Source organism: Argentina silus (assembly GCF_951799395.1).
Source record: "Argentina silus genome assembly, chromosome: 4".
Taxonomy (NCBI): domain Eukaryota; kingdom Metazoa; phylum Chordata; class Actinopteri; order Argentiniformes; family Argentinidae; genus Argentina; species Argentina silus.
This window is the reverse complement of record NC_139658.1, coordinates 6,932,945-6,957,602: the sequence shown is the minus strand read 5'-3', so window position 1 is coordinate 6,957,602 and position 24,658 is coordinate 6,932,945. Positions and strand designations below refer to the sequence as shown.

The window sequence follows — 24,658 nt, the reverse complement described above, 5'->3', positions numbered from 1 at the left end:
CACAGTGATACCCTGAGAGGATCAATATCCAATTCAGCCTGCATTGCCTGTTCCCGATAACCACCGTCCAGACAGAATTACTCCTCCTAAAATCTGTCACACCTCGGTTGCCTTTGTCTGTGTCCATCCTCACTAATGAGGTGATTGCCTTACGATAGTCCTTGTCCTCCCCCCCACCCCCACCCCCAATCCCCCACCGTCCCTTCCACCCCCTTCCCCTCCCCCACCACCCAGTACAGTAACAAGGTTTATTGAAGATGCTGCAGGTGTGAATCACTGTGAGTTATATTATCATCATCGTGGTTGCCTTACGATAGTCTCCCCCCACACACATCTCCCACCCTCCACCCACTGTACCACCCCACCCCCCTCTCCCACGATAGTCTCCCCCCACACACATCTCCCACCCTCCACCCACTGTACCACCCCACCCCCCTCTCCCACGATAGTCTCCCCCCACACACACCTCCCACTCTCCGCCCACCGTACCACCCTCTCCCACAGGTCAGATGACGGTAGGGACAAGGTAGGGAAGTACCTGCTCAGGGGAGGATGGTGGAGGTAGAAATCGGAGGAAGGGCTCATTGTAATGCATAGAATGGAATAAGGAATGGTATCAATCCTGATTCCATAATTACAATATGCCCGTCCTCCGATTTCTACCTCCGCCAGCTGCAGGTGTAAATCCCAGTGAGGTATCTTACCATCATCATGCATTGTTACAGTACATTTGAAAGCGTAATATCTATAATACAGTTAAATGCAGCATAACAAATATCACAACCAGCCATCGACTCTGGCATCCATCACACTGTAATCAACTGTAGTCTATACAACACACAGCTCGTCAACAATGCCAGCTGAATAGTTGAAGCAAGGAAATATTTATTTTAAATAAAAAACTTCCAGCAGGAGTTGAGTATTAACAACTGCATAGGTGCTTATGCATAGATTCATGTTCAGTTTAGGTTGTCATCATGGGCAGATGAATACACAGTTTGCCATTCTTCACACAAACATTGTCTTCATGCCATCATGATCTGTTGCAGCATGCAGTATGAAATGTCCTAATGATAAGGGCCTGAACAGCAGTAGGGGAGACACTCTATGAGCTAAATGAATCATTTCTACAGGGAGGGTTGTACACATTGAAGCGTTAGATCTCTCTACCTAATGTTAACCACTGTGACCCAAATCTCCCAAAATGTAATCATCTTTGGAGAAGAACATGATATTTTCCTCAGGAGACAGATGGTCATTTCATAGGCATTGTCACACTGCATAAAGCACAGTGTGTATACATGAAATGAAATGAGCGTACGGAAAGACAATCCCACAAGGGGATTCAGATGGTTGGGAGATGGTAGAAAACAGAATTATCATTATACAGTTTAATTACTAACTTATAAAATATATATTATATATAAGATGTGTTTACTAAAACGTTATCAGCAAATACACTGGCATGTGCAAGAGAAAAACTACAGTATAGGATATACAGTAACGGGTACATTTTAGTAGGGTTACAATATGAAACATTTTACACATACACGAGGAGAACCATTTAAAATGTCATATCAACTTACGAGTAGACCAGTGGTTAAAAGCGTTTTTCTATCAAGCATTTAATTAGCTTTTGAAAATGATTAGTAGCTGTATAATTAGCCAAGACTAAGAGTGTGAGAGCAACAGTAGACAGACTGATTAAGGCCAGACAGAATCAGCAGGTAATTGCACGAAGAGGGAGATGATTATACAGCAGCTCAGAAAAGAGAACAAACACATTTATTAGTTCATGTCTCAAGTTTCAGGAGCTTTGCTCTTGTTGGTCCTATCAGTCACCATGAAAGAACGGTGGGGGGAAAAGCAACTGTGTAAGTCTGTAACAATAGCAACACTGTATACTGTACAGTAAGTCTGTAACAATTGCTTCATTAGATTGCTTCATCCCTGCGGTGCTCACTTCTGCATAAAACAGTTGATATTTTTTTACATTTACATTTTAGCAGACGCTTTTAACCAAAGCGATTAACAATAAGTTATATATTTGTATTTGTTTATTCCTTTATATCATTAATGTGTTTATGTACTCTTCTGAAGCTCTTAGATATGTTTAGAAAGATATCCCTGTGTCAGTCAACCTTAATTACATGTTGTTCTTATGCCACTGTAGTATCACTGTAATTAGTATATAGTAACCCTAACCCTAACCCTAACCCTAACCCTAACCGTAACCCTAACCCTAACCCTAACATTGTATTATTGACATAATTCTGACATTGACTGTATGTCTGCATGCTTATTAGGCTATTGTTGTGCTCTCAACAATGGGAACAAAGTAAACAAACCCAAATCTCTGATCTCTGATCTCTGAGTACAGTCATACCCTTTATCTCTCTCTTTATCCTGCATCATATCTGATCCATTTTGCCCCATACCATCAACTAGATTACAGCATTACCACTCCAGCTCTTTAACTGGCATTAAGGTCAAGAGTCTAATGCTCTGAGTGTCTCAGAACATTTTGCTCCTTGTGTCCCCATGTGTTGCCACTGAGAGAAGACAATTGGGGCTGAGATATATTTGTGTAATGCCTCATAATCCCTTTTGTAGGGATTGAAACAGCGGATGACTTTCTAACCATTTTTGGGGACATTCAAGAACGAACATTTGGCACATCTGCAAAGATCCATTTGGCTGTAAATCATCTTTAACCTAATCCCCCTTGATTTGAAAATCTTAAAAGCCATATTAGTTGCCTGTTTGGATTCATAAAGAGGAATAGGAGCATATCTGCTGTATGGATATTATGCTACTGCTCCTCTTTTCTACTCCTTATGAACAAGGACAAATGTATCTGATTTATTTGCTCATGCTGGTGTTTATCTAACAACTCCACTGTATCTAGCTGGTGCCCAACATGTTTTTGTGTTTTGTCGTGACCTACGCTGTAGCCTACCTTCAGTTTATTTTCACATTTGTAATGTCTTGTAACCCCCATATGAACAAAACAATGTCTCTAGCTAAGTCCAACCCCCTCCTTACTGTAAGTCCTGACCCAGTAGGAATTAGCTGAGACAAATCAGTGGGACCCGTGCCACTGGTTGGGAAACCGTTCTATTCCCCATCCCTATCACATCCCTGTATATGCCTGTTATCTCCACAGCAGATAGAGAGACTCACATTCACCACACGCCAATTCATTTCAACTATGCTTAGAACAGAACAACCCTGACTCATTTCATTCCATTCCATGCCTTTGCATCAAGAGAAAAGATTAGCCACCGCATTTTCTTCTATGACAATCAATCTTAGAGAGCGTATTTTTTGCTCACCACACGTAAGCTGAACCACAATCAGAAGAAATATGACATATGGGCTTGTTGTTGTTATGGTGATGAAGGTAATTGTTGTAATGTAAAAAAGGTGGGATGCAGGAATTCATTCTGCAGACATTCGCTTTTTTACATGTTGTGAATGTCAGTGAATGGGAAATATGTATTGACTGTATTGAGGGTGATGTCACTCTCATATCAGTGTGCAACAGATGCCCCCTAGAGTGACCGTCCATACAGAATACCATTCTTTATCGTCATATTAAGAACACATTTGACAATGTCAGGTTAGAGACAGATAAAGCCATGTATTAATGTGATAAACCTTTTGGGCCATATCAGACAGAAGCAGAGGCCGGGCTGTTGTTGTTGCATGCTGTCTGAGTCATTATTCTCTCTGTCAGGGGGCTACATGTAAAAAGATAGAACCTCAGGATACAGCCTCAGACCTTTAACATTGGAAAGGCTACACAGATCTTATACCAATGGGACAGAATATCTTTATCATTATATATCTTTATAGAAGTTATAAGCTCCTCCTAAAACTTGACTTGATCTTGAATTATCACTTTTCTATGCACACGCGATTCTCTGTACCCCCTCAAATACAAGGAGGATTTATCCTAACCACACATTTCTAAACCCCTTGAAATACAGTACAGTACCATTTATGTTGGTATCTGACTTACTCCATATCGAATTGAGTAGAAAATCTGTTTATGACAAACACTGGGCATATAAGGTACACACATTTAACATCAAATTTAAAATCGACTAAGATTGATAAATAGACCATCAATAAGAAGTTCACTTTTTGGTTTTTATCTCAAACTGACTCTCAGAATTCACCCACCAGGTAGTACAACCTCAGCAGGTTCTGTCATCATCCCACGCCGAGATTGAGGGCTAGGACCCTGACATTTAAATAAAAGATGCCGTAATTGAGGAGAAATGCTGTGCTTCATAGACAATCTGATAACACAGAATAGCTTTTACCCTGACTTCATAAAAAGGACTTCACTTGAAGGAAGCATACTTGTTAGCATCTGGTGGTACACAGACAGCAAATTAAATACTAATGCGTTGCATTCCTCTATATTTATATTGACATATGTACTTCTTCTCAGACGTGCTTCTTTTTCAGGGGCAGCAGGCAGCAGTTATTTACATCACGGTGACTCACTAACCTCTGGTTTAATTGTGTTGTTGAGTTGTGAGTGCTAGTGTTGCTTTGGCACTTGAGACTGCTGAAGAAAACAAGCAGAAATGATGTCAGGTAAGTTCCCTCTTGGCTTGGGGCACCTCAGACGTTTGAAACTGAGACCATTGTCGTGTAGCTTCATTGTCAAAAGACAGCATTTAATTTTATTTTTTATCCCGGTCTCTGCTGAACCTTCCCTCCCTGCATACAGATGTCCAGGGCATTAAAACAGAGCTAGCCTTCGGAGTCCTCTCCACTTGGGCTTCTCTACCAGAGGATTCCTGTGCATCATTTGTTGTCTCTTCATGACCTTCAATATCCTGAAAACATTCCTGTAAGGACCATTAGTCATGCAATAACAATAAGCTATCCAGAAGATTGCCCTATTCCTTGTACTGTATGACTACGGAGTGGTTGAACTAGCCATACTCTACATCAAAGCAATGTATACCTAAACACTGCATCAGATTACACATGCTATTTTAACTGAGCCGAGGCTGTGGATGAGAAGAGCAGGGAGGGCAGACACTCTTCTCTCCATTTCCCTGGACTGCTCTTATCGGCTTGTCAACACCCTGCAGTGTCAGAAACATGGCCGACATCTATCCCTATGTGTATTGTTGTCTGAATAAACAAACACTTGAACTGTATTCCTTGTATTCCAGTGTGGGTCTGGGGATAATCGCTCTGTACCATCACAGAATTCGGGACAACGGTGTGGTCTGACCCCCCCAGGACAGCCTGTCTGTCCCATACGGTACCTACCTATCACCTCCCAACACTGCAGGTCAATATATACCTAACACCTCCCAAGACGACAGGTCAATAGACTTTCACTCTCCCAGCTCTTTTATGTGCTGTAGTGTCGGGTCTCTCAGACCTGGTTCTGCTGGCTATTGATTTGGGTTGGTGGCAACATATTGATTTGATACCCATTCAGTTGAAATGGCGTTCACATTCTGTATCCTGTTTGCTGTGCTTTGATGGCGCTGGGCTTGTAGCAGTACTGTTGCTTAACTGAAGAGAAAGCGAACAAGAGATGGAGAGAGAGAAAAAACTAATATTTGAATATTCATCCTTTGTTTTGGGGGGGGTTGTAACACCCATCTGTCAAAATGGCATTCAGAATCCTTCCTCTCTTTACTCACATTCAGCAGCCAACTATGAGGATTAATGTTCTGTACAGCACTAGATTATCAGTATACTGTGTACAGTATCTGGATTAGAGTAGCAAACTATAAAAATGTCAACAGCCATACATAGTATACTCTGGGCTGAAGTGTTCATAAGCTCCTACGGTGTCAGAGGGCCCCATAATGGTATGTACTGTATGACATTACAACATGCACTCCCCCTCCCTGGCCCCCAATACACTATTCCCACATATCCTGGAGGCTCAGTGTCATGGATGAAACGGAATGAGGAATGGTACTGTACAAACATATACTGTATGTTTGATAACAATCCTTATTCCATCCCATGCATTACATTAAGCTCGTCCTCTGAATTCTCCCTCCACCAGCCTCCACTGTCTATCAACTCCTGGATTCCACAGGGGCATTACAAGGCATGAGAGCAACTCCTCTAGAGCCATTCGACCTCCTGGAGTAAGGTTGCCTCAAATCCGTCACACACAGGATGGAAAAGCAGAGGCATGCTGGGTTTTTACAAGTGGGCAGGATTTGTTGTTTTGTTGTTGTCGTTGTTGTTTTTTTTCCATATAAATCCTGGGGGCTATAAGCTGTTGTCCCATACATCTTTGGTGATGAATATTGCATGGGCTCCGACTTGACTGGTCAGTCAGCCCCAGTGTTTAATAAAATCAGTGTGAAACTGCGGGGGTAAATTACCCCCCAAAACTGGGGTGGCACCAATTAATAATTCATTAGGAGCTTTACAGGCAGACAGGCAGACAGGGCCTATATAAATACCTTCTCTGACAAAGGCCCTGATGGCAAGGTGGAATTACCATTTAAAGAAAGCCTCTGCAGGCAGAGAGAAAAACGAATTATATGTTCCTGTCATTGAAACAGATGAAAGAGATGCAAATGGAATTGTGCTGCAGCTTTCTCTCCTCCTCTTCTCCTGGATTTCCCTCTCTCCCTCTCTCTGTCTTAATGTAATCATTTTATCCATGGACAAAGCTAAATGATGAGAATGGATCTAGCTGAGGAGAATGTAGTGAGAAAGACTCAGTCAAGCACCCACCTACAGTAAACTGGATAGATATGTAGTGAATACATTTAGACTGTCTTTATAGCATTTGATCATACATTCATTAGTTGGAAGCTACATCACATATTCAAGTTCCTAGAGCAATCTATGTAAAGTGCAGACTGGTTCCTTCTTTGACGGTTGTCGTAGTGGAGTATAAATAATGATGTTTATCTATGTAGCTTATTGAATAGTATGGTATTGAAAGAGCACACATTATGTCACTTGTTTACTTTAACAAGATTGCAAGGTTGTCAAGGTTGTTATCATCTGTATTCCTCTAACTACCCCTGGACCACTGCTTCAAACTGAAACAAGGACATAGGCAGTAGACTGTATTTACATCTGAACACACTGCATTTGTCAACCCTCTGTGGAAGACTAGAGGCTGCCTCCCAAAGCCTTCTACACAGCACATTAGTGAGCATGTAGCCTACCGAGAGGCTGTATTTGCAGGATGGCTGATCAGCAGGCTCTTGTGTTGTAAGATGGTGCAGTGTTGCAAATCATACCTGCACCACACGTTGATGACCTGCGTCCAACCATGTAAATGTAAAATACAACCACTTTTCATGGAGCAATTCTAAGTCAATTTTCCCTACTTCCTCAAGCGTAAAATGAGTACTGTACAGATAAGATACGAATGAATCTGCTTTATGGCGACATGTCACAATGTAGAATCTCTGTATCGCTAGGGCATCTGCTGTAGCTTAAATCACGTCACATAACTGATTCCCTAACATGATCTCCCCGGTTATAGCCACTGCTTGGTCAATCAATTCATAGCAGAGATAGAGACAATATGCAGTGTTGTGTTTTTATTGGTTATTAATCCCATTTCTTCAATCTAGACTGCAAGTAAGACTAGGCTTTATAGTCACAAGTTAATGAATAAAGGATTTGCCAAACCGGAGAACATAGCTTGAGATTTCACGAAGACTTATAACAGGTTTTGTCCTCATTTGCAAGACATCTAAACATGTTAGTCGTTGCATTGTTCAATATTCATTTTGTCCACAAGATGCCGCCACTGAATAATGCATAAAGGTTGAAAATCTGGCAGTGATGTACAGTAGGTATTGTTTTTTTCTTTTTTACTCCAAATTGTAACAGATTGCAATTGTACTTATGCTTCATTGCATAATTGTGTGTTTTCAATTGTCTGTTTATGCAAAGACTTGAGTGACTGTGACACAGTATGGCCACACACTGGAATATGTTCAGCACATCCAAATAAACTCAGTCAACCAGTGGTGCATGACTCATATTGTGTACTCAATATTTCACTCGTCACCTCCTAACGACTAGCAGCCACATTTGACTGGCACCGTGACTGGCTCACCGGTCACTGTGAGCCAGTTAAACAATGCAGGGAAACTGAGGTCGGTCAGTGCAGTTTGTCACACAGGAGGGCCAGATCCTGTCACTCAATAGGCCAGCCATCTGGCCAGTCTCAGAGGTGCAGGGAGACACACAGATCCAGAATAGAAGCTGTATGAGAAAAGGTCACGCAGGGAAGAAAGGCTTTTTATCGAAAAATTAAACGAGTTGCCAGCGTATTATCTGTACTACCGATTCATGCTGAGAGGAATTTTAGTGCTGAATTTTGTTCTTACTGATTGATTGAATTAACTGAATTATGGAATAAGTATAATGTATTTCTTTCAATTTCAACTGAATGCAAGGCAGGTAGGTCAGAGAGATAAACCATCGGCAGATGATAGACTTGAGCACTGTTATATTGTACTATTCATAAATATGGATATAATATATATAATATAACTCATGCATTATGGGAGATATCATCACAGTATGTCCCACAGTTGATGACACGCCTAATGCCCTTGATGTACAAAATCACTGAACTGGACATTGTGATGGAGCCTCTTCAAAACATGTGGTTTGAGTGGAAGCCAGAGTTGGCTGCCTGCAGCTATAGTGAGGCAAGGCCACAAATAGTGGTAGATAAATCTGCTGATGCTCCCTTCTTGCATCACAAATCCTGATGATTACACTACATTTCTGTGTTGTGTGTGAATGATTTGCTGGGATTTGATCGGTGGCCCGGTCGTTCTGAAATGGATCTATCTAACCTATTCCTTTGAGCTGCGTGTTCCAGGCGTGAAAACTCTGATCTATGGGACTGCAGCAGGAATTGACCCCCGTCGGATAAAGCGCTCCAAATTGCCTCCCTGATATATGGCTGGCCCTTGTTACCGCTCTCCACGCTGTCAGTGTTCTCTATTCCCCTCAAGGTCAGCTCCCTAGCCTCACACTGTTGGACTGAGCAGAGCAGTAGAGCTCTCCTGTTACTGCCTGCCTGCCTAGCTACCCGCCTACCCTCCCTGCCTGCCTCCCCTGCCCTCCCCTGCCTGCCTGCCTACCCTGCCTGCCTGCCTAGCTACCCGCCTACCCTCCCTGCCTGCCTCCCCTGCCTACCCTGCCTGCCTGCCTGCCTGCCTACCCTCCCTGCCTGCCTCCCCTCCCCTGCCCTGCCCTCCCCTGCCTGCCTGCCTCTCCTGCCTGCCTGCCTACCCTGCCTGCCTGCCTACCCTGCCTGCCTGCCTGCCTGCCTGCCTGCCAACATACCTATCTGCCCTCTCCTGCCCTCCCCTGCCTGCCTGTCTGCCTGCCTACATACCTATCTGCCATCCCCTGCCTAATTTAGAATAAGGTATTGTACCAGAAATACCTCCTGTACCAGAAATATTAATTGGCCAAATGAATCCATATAGCATGAGCAGGTGCGGTAATAAGCAGGTTTAAATGCCAGATTGCAAACTGTTGTAGGCTATAACCAAAAACAAAAATGTATTTGTACAAATTAATTATTTCATGTCATCTGTGACATAGCGTTTCAGATTACCTCAATCAATGTCATTGGTCTGCTGTAAAAACATTTGTTATGAGGCATTATCGGTCATTGACCAGAGGTAACCCATAGTACAGTATACAATGACATGAAAAGAACGATGAATGGAAGACCTCATGCTGTAAAAAGTAAAGCTCATACTCACAGATCTCTTTGACCTGTCTTATCACACGTAATTTCCATTGGTTAACTGTTGCAGGGGGGCGTCACCGCATTTCCTACCATACTGAGGGTCTCTCTGGCTAACAATGGGACTCCCACAGTGAAGAGACATATGACGCTATACTTCTACCGCGGTGTGTCATTTTCACACATATACAAACATTCATTTGTTAGACCCTCTCTGTACAACATGTTTCACATAGTAAAACAAGGCCCATATGACTGCATGATTGCCCACTATGGATTGGATCCTCCATTCAATATTCTCATTTATCCTATTCCTAATGCTTATTAGATGTCATGTAGTTAACCTTTATCTGAATAGCAGTGTAGGACAGGTCGATAAAGAACAGAAAGGTTAAAAGAAAACTTACTTAAATCTACGACTTGAAGATTACCGATAAAATTATATGAATCCATGAGTCACAGTGAAATCAATGGCATTGAGGTTCTACTCATTTCATATGCACATGAGCAAATACAAGTGGGGACAAAATAGGAATCGTTCAGTAAGCTATACGTGTGCTTACAGCTACTGTGATTGAACTGGGAGCTCCATCTGCGCACCGGTAATAAAGTGTGTTTCAATCAGTGGCGTTTTTAACCCAAACATTTTGGTGAGGCCACTGTCAAAAACGCTCAGATGCATGCCAGTGGAACCACAGTCAAACAAAACACATCACCAGTCATGAACGCAATTGGATATAGCCTACATCAAGACATAGCCTATAAGTACAACATCTGCATTAACATGTGCCTTACATTGATACAGTGACGCTCAGCAATAATAATAATAATAATAATAATAATAATAATAATAATAATAATAATAACTATAATAACTATAATAACTATAATAATCATAACCATAATCATGATACTAATCTGAATAATTATAAATAAATTGATTTGTTTAATGGACATCTCCAATTTCTCAGGGTTACTACCATATGAACTGAAGTCTAACAATGAAAACATAACATACTACACAACTACACACACATAGCCGTTCTCACAACTCCATTGATTTTGTATATTCACTCAGACTTTGTATCACAATGAACGTCATAGTATGCAAAGGTACAAAGTGCAGGGGACAAAGTACGGGGGTGGGGGGGGGGGGGGGGGACAAAGTACTCTTGGAGGGCTAGTGTAGATCATTTGGGGGAAAGGGGGGCAAAGTACGGGGAGGGGGGGCTGATGTAGATCATTTTGTAGATAGTAGCCTAGTGTATTTGTAGGCTGCTGTAGATAACAGAAAAGTGTTTATTTATGTGTTCAGATCCTACGCACTTAGAGTGAGTCACTATAGTTTGTCTCATCATGGCCTAATTATCCCCTGATGATTCATACTTGACACGTGTCGTCACCAATAACCAATACAGAACGTTCACACCAAGAGTCCCAGGACTCCTAACAACTAATTGTTATCTCTGAGACAATATGAGACAGTTGTACTGTGGATGAGTGTGTCCTTGTTCACTGTTTGCCAGTGCCTACCTACCATAGAACCATAACTCAACACATTACCATATAAACCAGTAGTGTGTGCTGGCAGTGGCCTGTGGGGAGCCTGTCTGAGCCTAGGATGGAAAGGCATTCAGAAGAGGCCACTTACAGCTACATTCATGGCCAGAGTCTCACAATGGCTTTGATGTCTGGCATGGCACTACTATGAGGAATGTCTACATGTGACTACCTCAGAACCATGGCCAAGAGGGAGAGATGGGTGGGGGCTCTCCCTTTTCACTGTGGAGGTGGACGCATTTGAAAATGTATGATTTCACAGTCACAGCATATTACTACATTGTTGTTACTAGAGTAATTACAGCGTTACTGATTTCATTGTTGTTAGGTTGCACACTTGCACTTATATTGTACAGTGGTATCACTGTGATGCAGCATACCTGTGCAGAGTTGTGTTGGAATGGCTGGCTTACAACCAGTGCTCTGGGCTAATTGGCTTGTGGTGGAGTGGAAGCGGACAATTGAGGAGAGTTATTCAAAGGGTTATACAGTTTTATTAATGCAGATAATAATATTTGCAGGAACAAACTGGGGTCTCTGCAGAGGTATTCCAAAGAATAATTACAGTACTAAGGAATAGGATTTAACCATTTGAAAATTGCAGGTGTTAGTTATTGTACTGTAGATCCAGTAGTTTTTTATTGTCCATGGAAAATAATTCCTCTCATTCAAAATGACACATTATACAGTGTCATCATTTCATATAGGAACTGCTATAGTATCAGGTGAGCTGGGAAAGTGCACACCAGGTTTGCCATGATGGTGACACTCCAACAGTAGGCAGTTCAGTTCCTCAGCGACTGGTTATGTTGTCTAGGAATAACCAATCGCATCAAAGCAACAACATGGGTGGCCTAGTGATTGGTGCTGGAGTAAAGACCTACAGCATAACTGGGTCCCAGACAGACACAGCTTCACAACACATTCATTCATGCAATCATGGAGGTTTGTTCAAGCATGTTCATGTTCAGTGATCATAACAGCAAAGCCTATTATTTGGGAGCTTATCATTCTATAGGAAAACCTGTGTTTCTCGCCAAGCTAAGATAATCAGATATAATCCCACTGATCAAACCTTGTCTGATATTGTTACCAGTGTGTTATTGTTTGCTGTAGGTTCTTGATCCTGTTTTTCACAGCAATTAAGCCTGGAGAGGGCCATGTTATTTAGTTGAAAATACTGTTTTTGATATATATTTAATTGCTTCATACATACTGTTTATTCTGCTTACAACTCTTTGATTGTTCAGTTGTTCTTTGATTGCCCACCATCGTCATAGTGTACCAGCCTTGGTCACAGCATGTGTAAATCAGAGGCATCTTCCTCCTTCCCTCTAATACAATAATACAAACTGCTACAATGATTAACCCCTCTGGCAACGAAAACAGGTACAACACGTAGGCCAGGCATCCAAACTTCCTGAACTGGTGATTGAGTTCATTGTCTCTGAGCTCAGATGAACCTGTGATAGGGCAGGACTGATATGATGATTACTAATTTGATCACGCTGATAAGCAGGACAAACAAGTAGCCAACAAAAGTAGTTGTATGTATTGTATCCTACTATATCATATAATGTACCCTGTTCTCAGAGAGCATCCTGTTATGCTGTGTTTTAATCTGTTATCCCATATTAGCAAAGTTCACTGAGTTCATTTCAAGACAGCAGACATGGAATATAAGCCAGACTGCTGTATTGAAAAATAAGAGGAAAAACTAAATAATTGATTACATAAAAAGGTTGAATAAGTATTTTACGTTTTTGACTTGTAATATGAATGTAATATGAGGCATATTAAGGAGGTGAGTGGATTAGTAATGTTCACTGAAATAGCCATTATATACTGATAGGAAAATATTCTCCACATTGGTGCAAATATATCTATGTACAGTTATTAATATATGTTTACAATAGGCAGGAAAGTTATGGTGTAAAGGGTAACCATAGGTGGAGTATGGTTGCATCCTCCCTTTCGAACATCATACAAGCAACAAGCAAACACACCAAAGAGACTGAATGTGTTTTCAAAATGCGTCAGTACTATGAAGTCTCTCTGACCAGGTTCGCTACAAAGCTATAGACTTGATTGCCACTGTTGTGATAACCTTCTTGGCTCAGGCCTTTTCCTTTCCCAAGCCTTCACACAGGCCTGAAATGGTACCTAGGGGAGTTGGAATAAGGACTTGACTAAAGCTAACCTCTGAAGTGATCATAAAGCTTTCTGTCAGTATGTCCCTGGAGGTCGAAGTGAACAATACACGCTGCTTGAGGGAGCCCGGATGTCAGCAACTCCCAATATTCTATAATGTTTATTGTATATTAAATCCTAAAGGAAATCAATGACCAACAAACATGTTATCTCTGAGGCGCAGACATCAGGGTGTATCCTATGGTGTGAGGTCTCACGTAGGGCCACATTTGAGTGAAGTACGTGTGAGCTAAACTCATGACAGAGGGGGTGGGGAAAACATTTTAGGGGCACGGCATTAAGCTCCACACAGCCAATAAGAGGTTGACTGACCTCACCATTTAAGGCTGTACTCCTTGGCCTGCCCAGCTGTTTGATTTGGTCGCCCAATGAAACAAACTTTGTCCACTCCAGTCCACTCACACAGACCAGCTCTTATTCTGAAGTTGAAGTAGTAATTGCTCTGCGAGTTTGGGACTGTGATAGTGGAGTTGTACATAGACTCTGTTCTATTGGAGTATTTCAGACCACTGGAGACTTATACAAAGGGCTTTGCTTCCTACACAGTGCCACTTATAGGACATACAATGGTGTGTGCCCTGTGTTGACGTGCTGACGTGAGAGCTACAGTATTCACCTCAGCTTGCAGAGCTCATCCTGAACCTGTATTTGAGAGCCTCTGGTCAGGTAAGATGCCAACTGCACCTGAATTGACTATTATGTTCTGTGAGATGTCAATTTGAGAAACATTCTGAGTAAAACATCTGAAAATGAAAAGATAATTTGTTTTGAAGCATCTTGTTCATATATTTGTGTGAAAAAGCAAAGTTGTGTGAGTGCATTTAAAAAAAAAAGAAGTTTTTTTTAAATGTTTCTTTCTTTACCATATCCTGAAAAGAATGGACAAATCAGAGGTCATGATTGCTCACTTTGGGGTCAGGGTCATCATGGCCCATTGTCACTGCATGCAACATGACTGCAGTGAGAATGAATGGGGACAGTGCTGAGAGCATATTAAACACAGGCTAGGATCTGAACTCTCACATCTATTCCACCCAAGCTTTTAACACAAATCCCACCGCTTATGTCGCGAGGCTTAGCAGACAATGCTGAAATAACCTAATATTGCTACAAGACCCAGCTTTAGTCCTGGCTTCTGATCCCTGTATGCTTGTGACACTTATATTTCCATTTGCAGGGCATGTTAGCTTAAATGCCAAGTCCAGGGGCTTGAGACCACCTGGCTCACTGGCCGCTCCGAGACAGCGAGATGACTTCTAAAGATTTAACCTTGTAGACATAGCAAACCTACGTAGGCCCTGTTGTGACTCTGCCAATGTCCTCTGCCGAGCACATGTGCTCGCTGTGTTGGACGCAGTGTGTTCCCTGTCAAGTGGCACTGTCAGGATGCCCACTCCATGTGCTTATTTTAGACCTTTAGCCAATGACGGAGGCATTGTTCTTGTCACTGCTCTGTGGACATACTCAGGTTTCATTCTGTAACCTTTTGATAAACCTGCAATCCAGCTTTCTATGAGGTTTGGATTATTGCCCTTTTAGTTTTAGAGAATACAATAGATAGTCTGCTGTAGTGAATTGAATGTACTGTATCACCTTTTCATGTTTATATGTTATTTATATATTTTCCATTCTGATGTATTCCTCCATTCATCAATTCAAACAAAATATCAATCATGAATGTCACAGAGTTGTGGTTAATTTGGATTGAATAACATGAACTAAGAGAGTATACTCTACCCTGGACGCATGTGCTAGTTGATACCCTACTGCCTGTTGGATGTGTGAGGACTATTTTCAGACGGACAATACCTTTGAACTGACCTTCACTCTACAGTCTTCTAGTTCCCAAGGAGATAGAGGTGACAGTTGTAAGAGGACACCTAGAATTTTGGATTCTGAACATTGTTTCACAGTTATTTAAGTAATGTTTATCATTAATGGCATTTGAATTCTGTTTTATTCAGCTGGAAGCAAATGAATCTTCACACAATCATTACATATCTATCTTCTGAAATTGTGCAATATAAAAAACTGCATTTGATTGACAGTCCCTCATAAATCCAAGATGTTCCAATGCCAACAGTATTTGGAACATGCACTGCTTACGCTGAGTGCAATGTTAAAAGTAGGCTTCATGGGAAGAAATATGCACTGAAGCACATTTAGTAACCAATTCAAATACATGGAGGGAATTCAAATGGAAGGTGATTGCAAGATTTTTTTCAGACTCCAGAAATAGTGGCTAAAATGGGTCCAACACACTGAAATAAATGTTGGAGAAACTGTGCACAAATTGGCAACCATACCCATGTATTTTGGTCATGCCCTAAATTAAGAACATTTTGGGAGGAAGTGTTTCATGCCCTTAAAGTAATATTCCACCAAGATTTCACATTAGATCCAAAGGTGGCACTACTGGGAGTAATACCAGAAGGCATTGATGGAAGAGCTAAAAAATATCTTTTACAAATATTACTGCAGCAATTAAATGCATTACAATAATGTGGTTAAAACCTGACCCCCCAACTTACAATATGTGGACTGAGAAAGTATGGGAAATTTACCAGATGGAACAAATCACATACTCTTTGAGGCTCCAAAAAGATATATTTATTCAAATGTGGAGTCCTTCCATGGCTATATTAATACAGTGAATCCTTCCACACATTCCGATTCATACATGTATCTTTGTCTCCCCAACTCATCTCATCTGTCTATGCAAACACACACACACACCCATACCATGACACTCATTCACACGCAATCCCCCCCCACCCCCTTTTTAAATTGTTTTTATTATTATTATTATTATTATTTTATTTTATTGTTATTTATTTATTTTTTATTTATATTTTTTTTAATTAAAATGTACAGCTTAATGATTGGGGAAAAAAATAATTTATAAGTTGTAAAAAAATAATAATAATTGTATAAGTTGCTGAAACTGAAAAAAAGTAGGCTTCAGTACAAGGGAGTCGATCTTCATCAGATACTGTAATTCCTGGCATCCCATAAAGAAATCATAGGGAACACTGTCTTCTCTTTCCTTTTTCTTCCACAGAGAGTATAACTGCTAACAGGGGGAATATTACAAATCAACAGAAGATAAGAAATGCTTTCACATTAGGGTTTTTTTCCACATCTTAGCTTGGCATGGTGAACAACTTTAAGAGCGTAATTTATGGAAGTCTTTTCTATATTCAGGATTAATTTGAGAACATTTTGAGAAAACCTGTCCTGATCCATTTCAGCCTGATGGACAACATGTACTGAAGTATGAGGCTCTTACATATTCTATATAATAATAAACTATCTTGTCAGTATAGTGAGGTATAACACGTTATTTATGCAAAACCATTAACACATACAGTACAATATACCTTGGACTCATTATGTCGCCTTCACATTAGAGCTCTACCTAGAACGAAACTAAGGGCTTTTAAAAGTTAAACTTTCCTCCTACATTTTCGGTATTTAATCAATCACATCACAACAGTTCTCTCCCAGCTCAATGTCAATAGCTCTCAAACTCATGAAAGATATGCTCACTGTACACACACAGTTTGCTAACCCTATACCTTTTCACCACAGAGATTCAGTTCATCTTTGAGATCAAGTCTTCTCTGCCTTCCTTCTGATAATTCAAAAGCTCTCTACTGTATCATTACCCTCTTGATAGCCCTATACCTTTGAATAGGCTGAATTCAACCTGTATTCATGGTTTGATCAATGTGCCCTCCAGATAGTCTCCCCTGTGTAAACAATACAATAAGCCATTTGACTCTGCAGATTCTTGACTCTGCAGAGACTTATTCATCACCTCAGAAGGTTGGATGGAGGGAGGATTTACTGAACAGGCAAACTATCTCCCGAAATGGCTCTAACTCAATGTTAGTATTATAGGCATTCTTCTATGGCAATGTCAAAACTTGTGAAATATTGCAGATAATGCCGCTGTATGATGATTTGGCATTTTGTGCATTACTGTAAATAATCATGGGCACAAATGGTGGCATTCACCCCAGGGCTAAAAGGTGATGATTTAAGCAAACAATTATGTTTTACATTATCACCCTACGTGCCTTCCCCTCTCTCTATTTGACATTCAGCTTTAGTTGCTCACACCACATCCCAGTAGACTATTTCAGTGTCTGTTCTATCTTCCTGGGCTAGGGTAATGCATCCACCCTGTAAATAAACACAATCTTATCTTGTGAAACCAGCGCATGAAATTCTGCTGACCTGAACTCGCAGCACTGCATTTGCCCCTATCTGCTCTTGCCCTCAAATCATTTTTCTAAGAAAATCAAATTAAATTACGTGAATCTGAATAGATAAGACCAATATTGCTTCTCAAATGTTGTCATTATGGGCCTTGAAAATGTATGGTTTTTTTTTCTCGATCAGAATGAATACATGAATGAAGTCTCTACAGAAACATTGTTTTATAATCAGAGTATGCATTGCATGGTACATTCTGTCAGAAAAACATTCCAGATTCGCTAGGCTCAGGCTTTGTTTGAGTGATCAAGCCTGTCTTTGTTTTTATTTTTGTCCCTTTCTTCAACAGGCATCCACTGGTTTGTAGAGTTTGGAGGAGATTTGTTGAACAACCATGCCGCCTGCACAAGGAGGACCCCAGGGGTTCACCCCACCAGATGGAGGCTGGGGATGGGCTGTGGTGGTAGGGGCCTTCATATCCATAGGCTTCTCCTATGCCTTCCCCAAGTCCATCACTGTCTTCTTCAAGGATATTGAGGTGATCTTTAACGTGACCAGCAGTCAGGTGTCCTGGATCTCTTCTATCATGCTGGCTGTGATGTACGCCGGAGGTGAGCTGGTGCAAAATCACTTCAGAATGGGGTTACCCTAACCCTAACCCTAAGCCTAACCCATAATATAAAATGTAATCCCTTGCCTAATATAGTTCCTCAAAGAAACTTCAAACAAAGTTTCATACAGTTTCCAACCTGAACTTGAAAGTAGCCTAAAGGCTGAAATAGGTGCTGCGCAAAATTCACTAATCTAAATGTAGCATAATACAATGACTGCCAAAAGCCTTTTATAAACAAACCATACACCATACCCTCGATCTTAGGTCAGTGATCCATTAGAAGGCTATATAGTACCTTCTGTCTTTCACTACTTTCTCTTTAATCACACACAGCTCTAATAGTTTCCCACCCATTGACTGTGTATAGTCAGGTCACCGAGCACAAGATGAAGATTAAGCGTATTGTCCAAAATGAGACGGCAAGGCTTGAATCACCCCACTTTCACTGAAACACAATGAATGGGGCCTCTACAATGCTGTTACTCTTCTATTGAAGCATTGTACCGAAGAGTGCAAGGTTATCTGTCTCTAGAGTCTCTGGATGGGTTTCTTTCCAGTGTACTCATTATAATCCCATGAATGTTTTCCTCTGGTGTTGGCTGAGGAGGAGGTGAAATGTTTTACATGAAAGTGACTGACAGACCAATGTGATGGCTGGTCTGGGATCCTACTGTATGCTGTCTGGCAGAGAGTGAATCAGATGTATCATGATGTCAGACAGGTCTAACCAGTGAGGTGTTGATACTGCTCTTTTCATCTGCATGACATTCAACACACACAGAACACTCATCAGAGGGACTTCCCTTCTTAGACTCTTCGTCCCTCCAGACGGGGTCCATGGCCTTATAACAAAGCAGTGTCTCTCAGTGAAAGACATTTCATTCTCTCTATGAGGCGAGATGAACGGATAAACCCAAGGTACTTTGTCTCAGAAAAGCACATTTTTGGTCTAGTCAAAATGATTTATTTAAAGCACAAATAGTCTCCAACGTTTGTATTGTCCGCCTAGTAACTGCAAAACCTTTTGAGGATATATTGGGACCAGTAACCAAAACACTCAACACTTGAGTGGATTAGTCTTTGTTTCACATAGAGTAGTAGCACGTAGTGTGTAAAGCCATAGTAATACTGTAGCGTCACGAGTCTTAAAGAATAAGTCTTAAGTAAGTAAGGTTACAGGGTCATTCTGTCAGGTTCTCAGAGGGTTCCCAGTTTGCCCTCTACTCTCTGAGTGCTCTGCCTGTTCGCTTGGTTCTGGACACATGACTGCCTGGCCTGTGTGGGCTGACCTTTGACCTTCAACAGACCCAGAACACATAGGGCCTGTCAAGACTCAGACCCTAATGACAACCCACTCCCAGGGAGCCACAATGGCAGATACAGTGCAAAACAAAAATGTGTCCATTCTTCTAAAATATTGATTATATTCATGCATAATTTTGCATATGAAATTGCAAGCAATACAAGCTGTATTGCTTGACTTGCTTGATTCTACTTTGAACTACTCCTAAAACATTTATTACGACTAAAACTTTACATTTAATGTGCCAACCATGAGTAGAAATCATGATAGTACACAATATTACATACATTCAGTGCATAATGGGACTTACCAACATCTGAGGTTTGGGGAATCTACAGAGGGCAACACCTGCTGTTTATCCTCTTGTACTCCCCTCAATTTCTATCTTATCAGTTTCATAATGTTCTATATTGGTTGAATCATACCGTATCTTCCTCAGACCTCCCCCCCTAACCAACTCTTCCTCCGAGAGAGAAGGAAGGAACTCATCGTTAATGTTTAGTCCTGCCTGGATTAGATTCTAAAAACCCCTTTGTCTAGATCCGTGCTGGCAAACGAGTCTGGACAAGCTCTAAACAAAAACTGTCAGCTTCTATTTAGGATCCTTGGGTGGTGCAGTTGATTTGGCAGGCTGGCTGAAGCTTCTTCCAAGTGCATCCTCCTTCTCATTCTGTCCTGTTGTTATAGGCCAGACAGAGAAATGGCATGCTGCCAGCTGAACCTGCCACACCATTTAGGCATATGTTTACAATTCATAGTGAGTTAGTTGTGATAAGGTATGTGGTTTGTATTTACCATGTATTGTATCTACCTTGTTTTGTTTATTGTCGCTGCATCTTCCAAGATGTTATGGAAAATACACCTAAATGGAATAGGTTGCAGTGTACGACAATACCAAAACACTGCTATTGTGATTGGTGCCTCCAAGTCACCATTGTGAAGGTGATAAGCAATGAAGGAAGATCAGCTGAACCTGACATCCTCGCCCATAAGAAAAAGAAAATGTGTTAGTCTATTAAGTCATCGCTATTCAGTACAGTGGAGTGGGACACCCATTTCATATTGAACATCATGGCAACTATTGATATTCTCCTTCTGTGGGAAGTTAAAGGTACAAATAAGAAACTGACAAAACACTGACTGTGAGTGACAAGTCCTTTTTGTCCTCTCTCTCATACAGAACCTCACATATACGCAATCCTGCACACACACAATCTCACGCAGACTGGAATGAAGCTGGGTTTACAGTAGAAATGTTGGTTTTTTTTGTTATTCTTAGCACATACATGCTGAATATACAAAGAATACAGACACCTTGAAATCTCTGGTTTCATCACGCTTGTGTTGTTTTGTGTGAAATTGCATTGCGAATAAGGATAGACCAGAGAAACTGCTGCAGTGCAGCAGCAGTGAGAGAAATCATTGAAGAAGTTGTAAGGACTCTCTGGCTGCACCAGAGCTATAGCTATAGCGCTCTCTGGTGGTAAAATACAAAAAAACCTCTCTCTCACAGAGGTTTTTGGCCTTTCAACCAATTTTTGGCAACCTGTATGCTATCATAACATGATGTTTCCCAAAATGGCTTTGCATACCATATTGACCAGCTTACTGTTTGCAGCTATGTTATATTCACCCACACTATTTCTCTCTGACGTGTGTTCCTCTCAGGTCCCTTAAGCAGTATCCTGGTTAATAAGTATGGCAGTCGCCCTGTCATGATGTTGGGAGGCTGCCTGTCTGGATCTGGACTCATTGCTGCCTCCTTCTGCAACTCAGTCGAAGGGCTCTACTTCTGTGTGGGAGTGATTGGAGGTATCTAATCTTGGTTCTCCATAATTTAGTAGTAGGGTTAATTTTCATTGTTGAATGTAAAATGTGATAGTTGATTTACAGTATGCATCTTTAATCATGTGAAGATAAAATACTAAATGAATGAAATGCTGTTTACTTCAATTTTGTGTGTAACAGTTGTTTGTTTTTGGTAGGTTTGGGACTGGCATTCAATCTCAATCCTGCTCTCACTATGATTGGCAAGTACTTCTACAAAAAGCGCCCCATCGCCAATGGAATTGCCATGGCAGGCAGTCCTGTCTTCCTCTCCACCCTGGCTCCCCTGAACAGCTGGTTCTTTGACCAGTTTGGCTGGAGAGGGAGTTTCCTTATCCTGGGAGGCCTGCTTCTCAACTGCTGTGTGGCTGGTTCTCTCATGAGACCCATCGGACCAAAACCCCAACCTGCCATGAGCAACAGTGATGAAACAAAAGAGAGCACAACTTGCACGAAGAAGATCAACAGCTTCATCGACCTCACCCTTTTCAAACACAGAGGCTTTCTGCTCTACATCTTGGGAAACACTGTCATGTTCTTTGGCCTCTTCTCACCGTTGGTGTATCTTAGCAATTATGCCAAGAGTAAGGACATCCCCAAAGAGAAGGCAGCCTTCCTGCTCTCTGTGCTGGCCTTTGTGGACATGTTTGCCCGGCCCTCCATGGGCCTGTTGGCCAACACCAAGTGGGTCCGGCCCAGGATACAGTACTTTTTTGCAGCCTCTGTGCTGTATAATGGTGTGTGCCATGTGCTGGCCCCCCTCTCTGAGGACTACACAGGCTTTGTCATCTATGCCATCTTCTTTGGCTTTGCTTTCGGCTGGCTGAGCTCTGTATTGTTTGAAACCCTGATGGACTTGGTGGGTTCCCAGCGCTTCTCAAGTGCAGTGGGTCTAGTCACCATTGTGGAGTGTGGGCCTGTGTTGTTAGGGCCCCCTTTACTAGGTGAGTACGCATGTGCATCGCGCACACACACATGCACACACACGCACACGCACACACACACACACACACACACACACACACACACACACACACACACACACACACACACACACACAGTTGGCTTACATACTGTATAACATGGTGTTTACAAATGCTTTGTTTTCCATATTCAATGTTAAAATGAAACTCTCTTAATCCCCACAGGAAAATTCAATGACATCTACGATGACTACAAATACACATACCAAAGCTGTGGGGTCATCCTCATTATTGCCAGTGTGTTCCTGTTTGTTGGAATGGGCATCAACTACCGGTTGGTGGACAAAGAGAAAAAAGAGGAGGAGAGGAGGGCCAAACTGGAGGGCAAAGAAGAGGAGTCTAACAAGGACAATGCTGCCAAGGAGATAGAGGCCAGCAACGATGTGACATCGCCTCTGAGATCCGTTGTTGAGGCCAGAATAGCAGAAGACACAGTCTAAATTACAATCCTCTTGACCTAATTCACACTTATTTGATGAATCAATGTAGTCAATGAGATAATGTCCATCTCCAATGACAAAACAGCAGCAATGCAAGTCATTTTGAATTTAGCAGTATGGCAATATAGCAGTATTCACAAAAACCTACACAGTGTCTCTGCCCCATTTCCATTTACCTCCATTATATAAAAATGCATAAGCATAGTATGACCAGAACAAGATCCACTTTCTGTGTGAGATATGTGGAAGCATGCAGTTTAGTGCATTTAACTGCCCTGCAAATGTTGATATTGTATTGTTTAAGTTTAATTAGACCATAGTTTTCTACATATGTTTATGTGTTAATTAGTTAAATCTATCTCTTCAGCAATGCACATTTGCAGTGCATGTTTCCATAAATGACTGCAAATGTTTTCTGTGAAAGCACTTAATGGCTATTATAGTACTTTTATAAGGTTTAATTCATCACTTTAATTTTAATTTTAATTTTATTATCTTTTTTTTTTTTTTTCTTTCACACTGCCATAAGTAATGCCAAGTTTATTTGCTCTCTGGAAGCATTTTCTATCAAACTATTGTCTATCTCAGACTATTTCAGGCAACCATAAGGACTTAGGATTCAACATCCTGGAGGAAATTGTTTGCACATTATATTGCAAGATTATGTAGTATTGTTGCTGAGGATTTCAGTTTTGTGTACAGTAACTTTGAAAATATTCCAGATATAAACATGTTAAGCTTACACTGAAGATCTTTATATGACTTTGAAACTTTTCATTCTGAATTCAGAAGTTTGCTCCAATTGTAATACAGGGGCATTAGAACTGGCATTTTTGATGGAGCAGACCAAAACCCAAGTCATCATTATTTTCAAATGCTCTAGGGATTTATTGGTGGGACTGCTGGCATTAGCAAATCTAAGGTCATGTGCATGTGTTTCATTGTACATAGGTGCGTCCATTAAATGATGACCATAATGTGAAAGGTTTTTGGTGATTTCACCAAAACATCATGGAATGATGGAATCATATTTGGAATGTGTTTATAGCCCTACAAGGATAAGGCAGCAGTGTATAAAGTAGAAAATAAATGCATTGATAAATAAAACAAACTTGTAAACAAGTTGATTATTTGCATCTGCTCTGGTCTGTAAATACAAATTCTAAGGATGGGAAAATCAATACATAACACAACATTGAATCATTCTTTCATTGATGTCATTGTACAATGCCACTTTTAAGAGCAAATAATAATAAAATAAAATAAAAATTCTCACTGCATACACACATAAAATCAACACTGTTGACACGCCAGGAAAGAAACAAAGAATAAAGTACGAAATAGGAACATTCCGAATTTCTCCCATGCTCACTGCAGCTCAAAGAAAGACCTGCACGTGATGGTTGAGATCAAACCGTTGGAACAGGAAAAACCGTTGACTTTACCCAAAAAATAACCGTCGTACTCATCTCTACTGGTGAAGGTAATGTTAACATAATGTTTCACAACACTGTTTTGTATTACAAATTGCCTCAATTATTTATCAAAGGATCATATTGCCTTGCAATTTTGAGTCACCTGTCTGTTGCTAAATACCCTTGCTCATAAGCTTACCAGTATGCTTTCTTTAGCTTTTTGACTGTTTGGCTGCCTGGCTAGCCCACATTCAAACTTATAACTGTCTCTTGTCAGTTGTCAATCAGCTAATGTTAACTGACTTTAAATGTAGCTAGTTAGGAAGCTGTCTAA

The 24,658-nt window shown here is 41.0% G+C and overlaps 1 protein-coding gene across 1 annotated transcript; it reads left to right on the top strand.

Moving 5' to 3' along the window:
* Positions 1-18,137: 18,137 nt before the first annotated feature.
* On the top strand, positions 18,138-22,909 carry slc16a1a (solute carrier family 16 member 1a; the record flags this gene model as incomplete). Its single annotated transcript, XM_083667656.1, has 4 exons — positions 18,138-18,354; positions 21,328-21,471; positions 21,645-22,430; positions 22,635-22,909. 4 exons carry the CDS (start codon positions 18,138-18,140, stop codon positions 22,907-22,909), a joined length of 1,422 nt encoding a protein of 473 aa, XP_083523782.1.
* Positions 22,910-24,658: the final 1,749 nt, after the last annotated feature.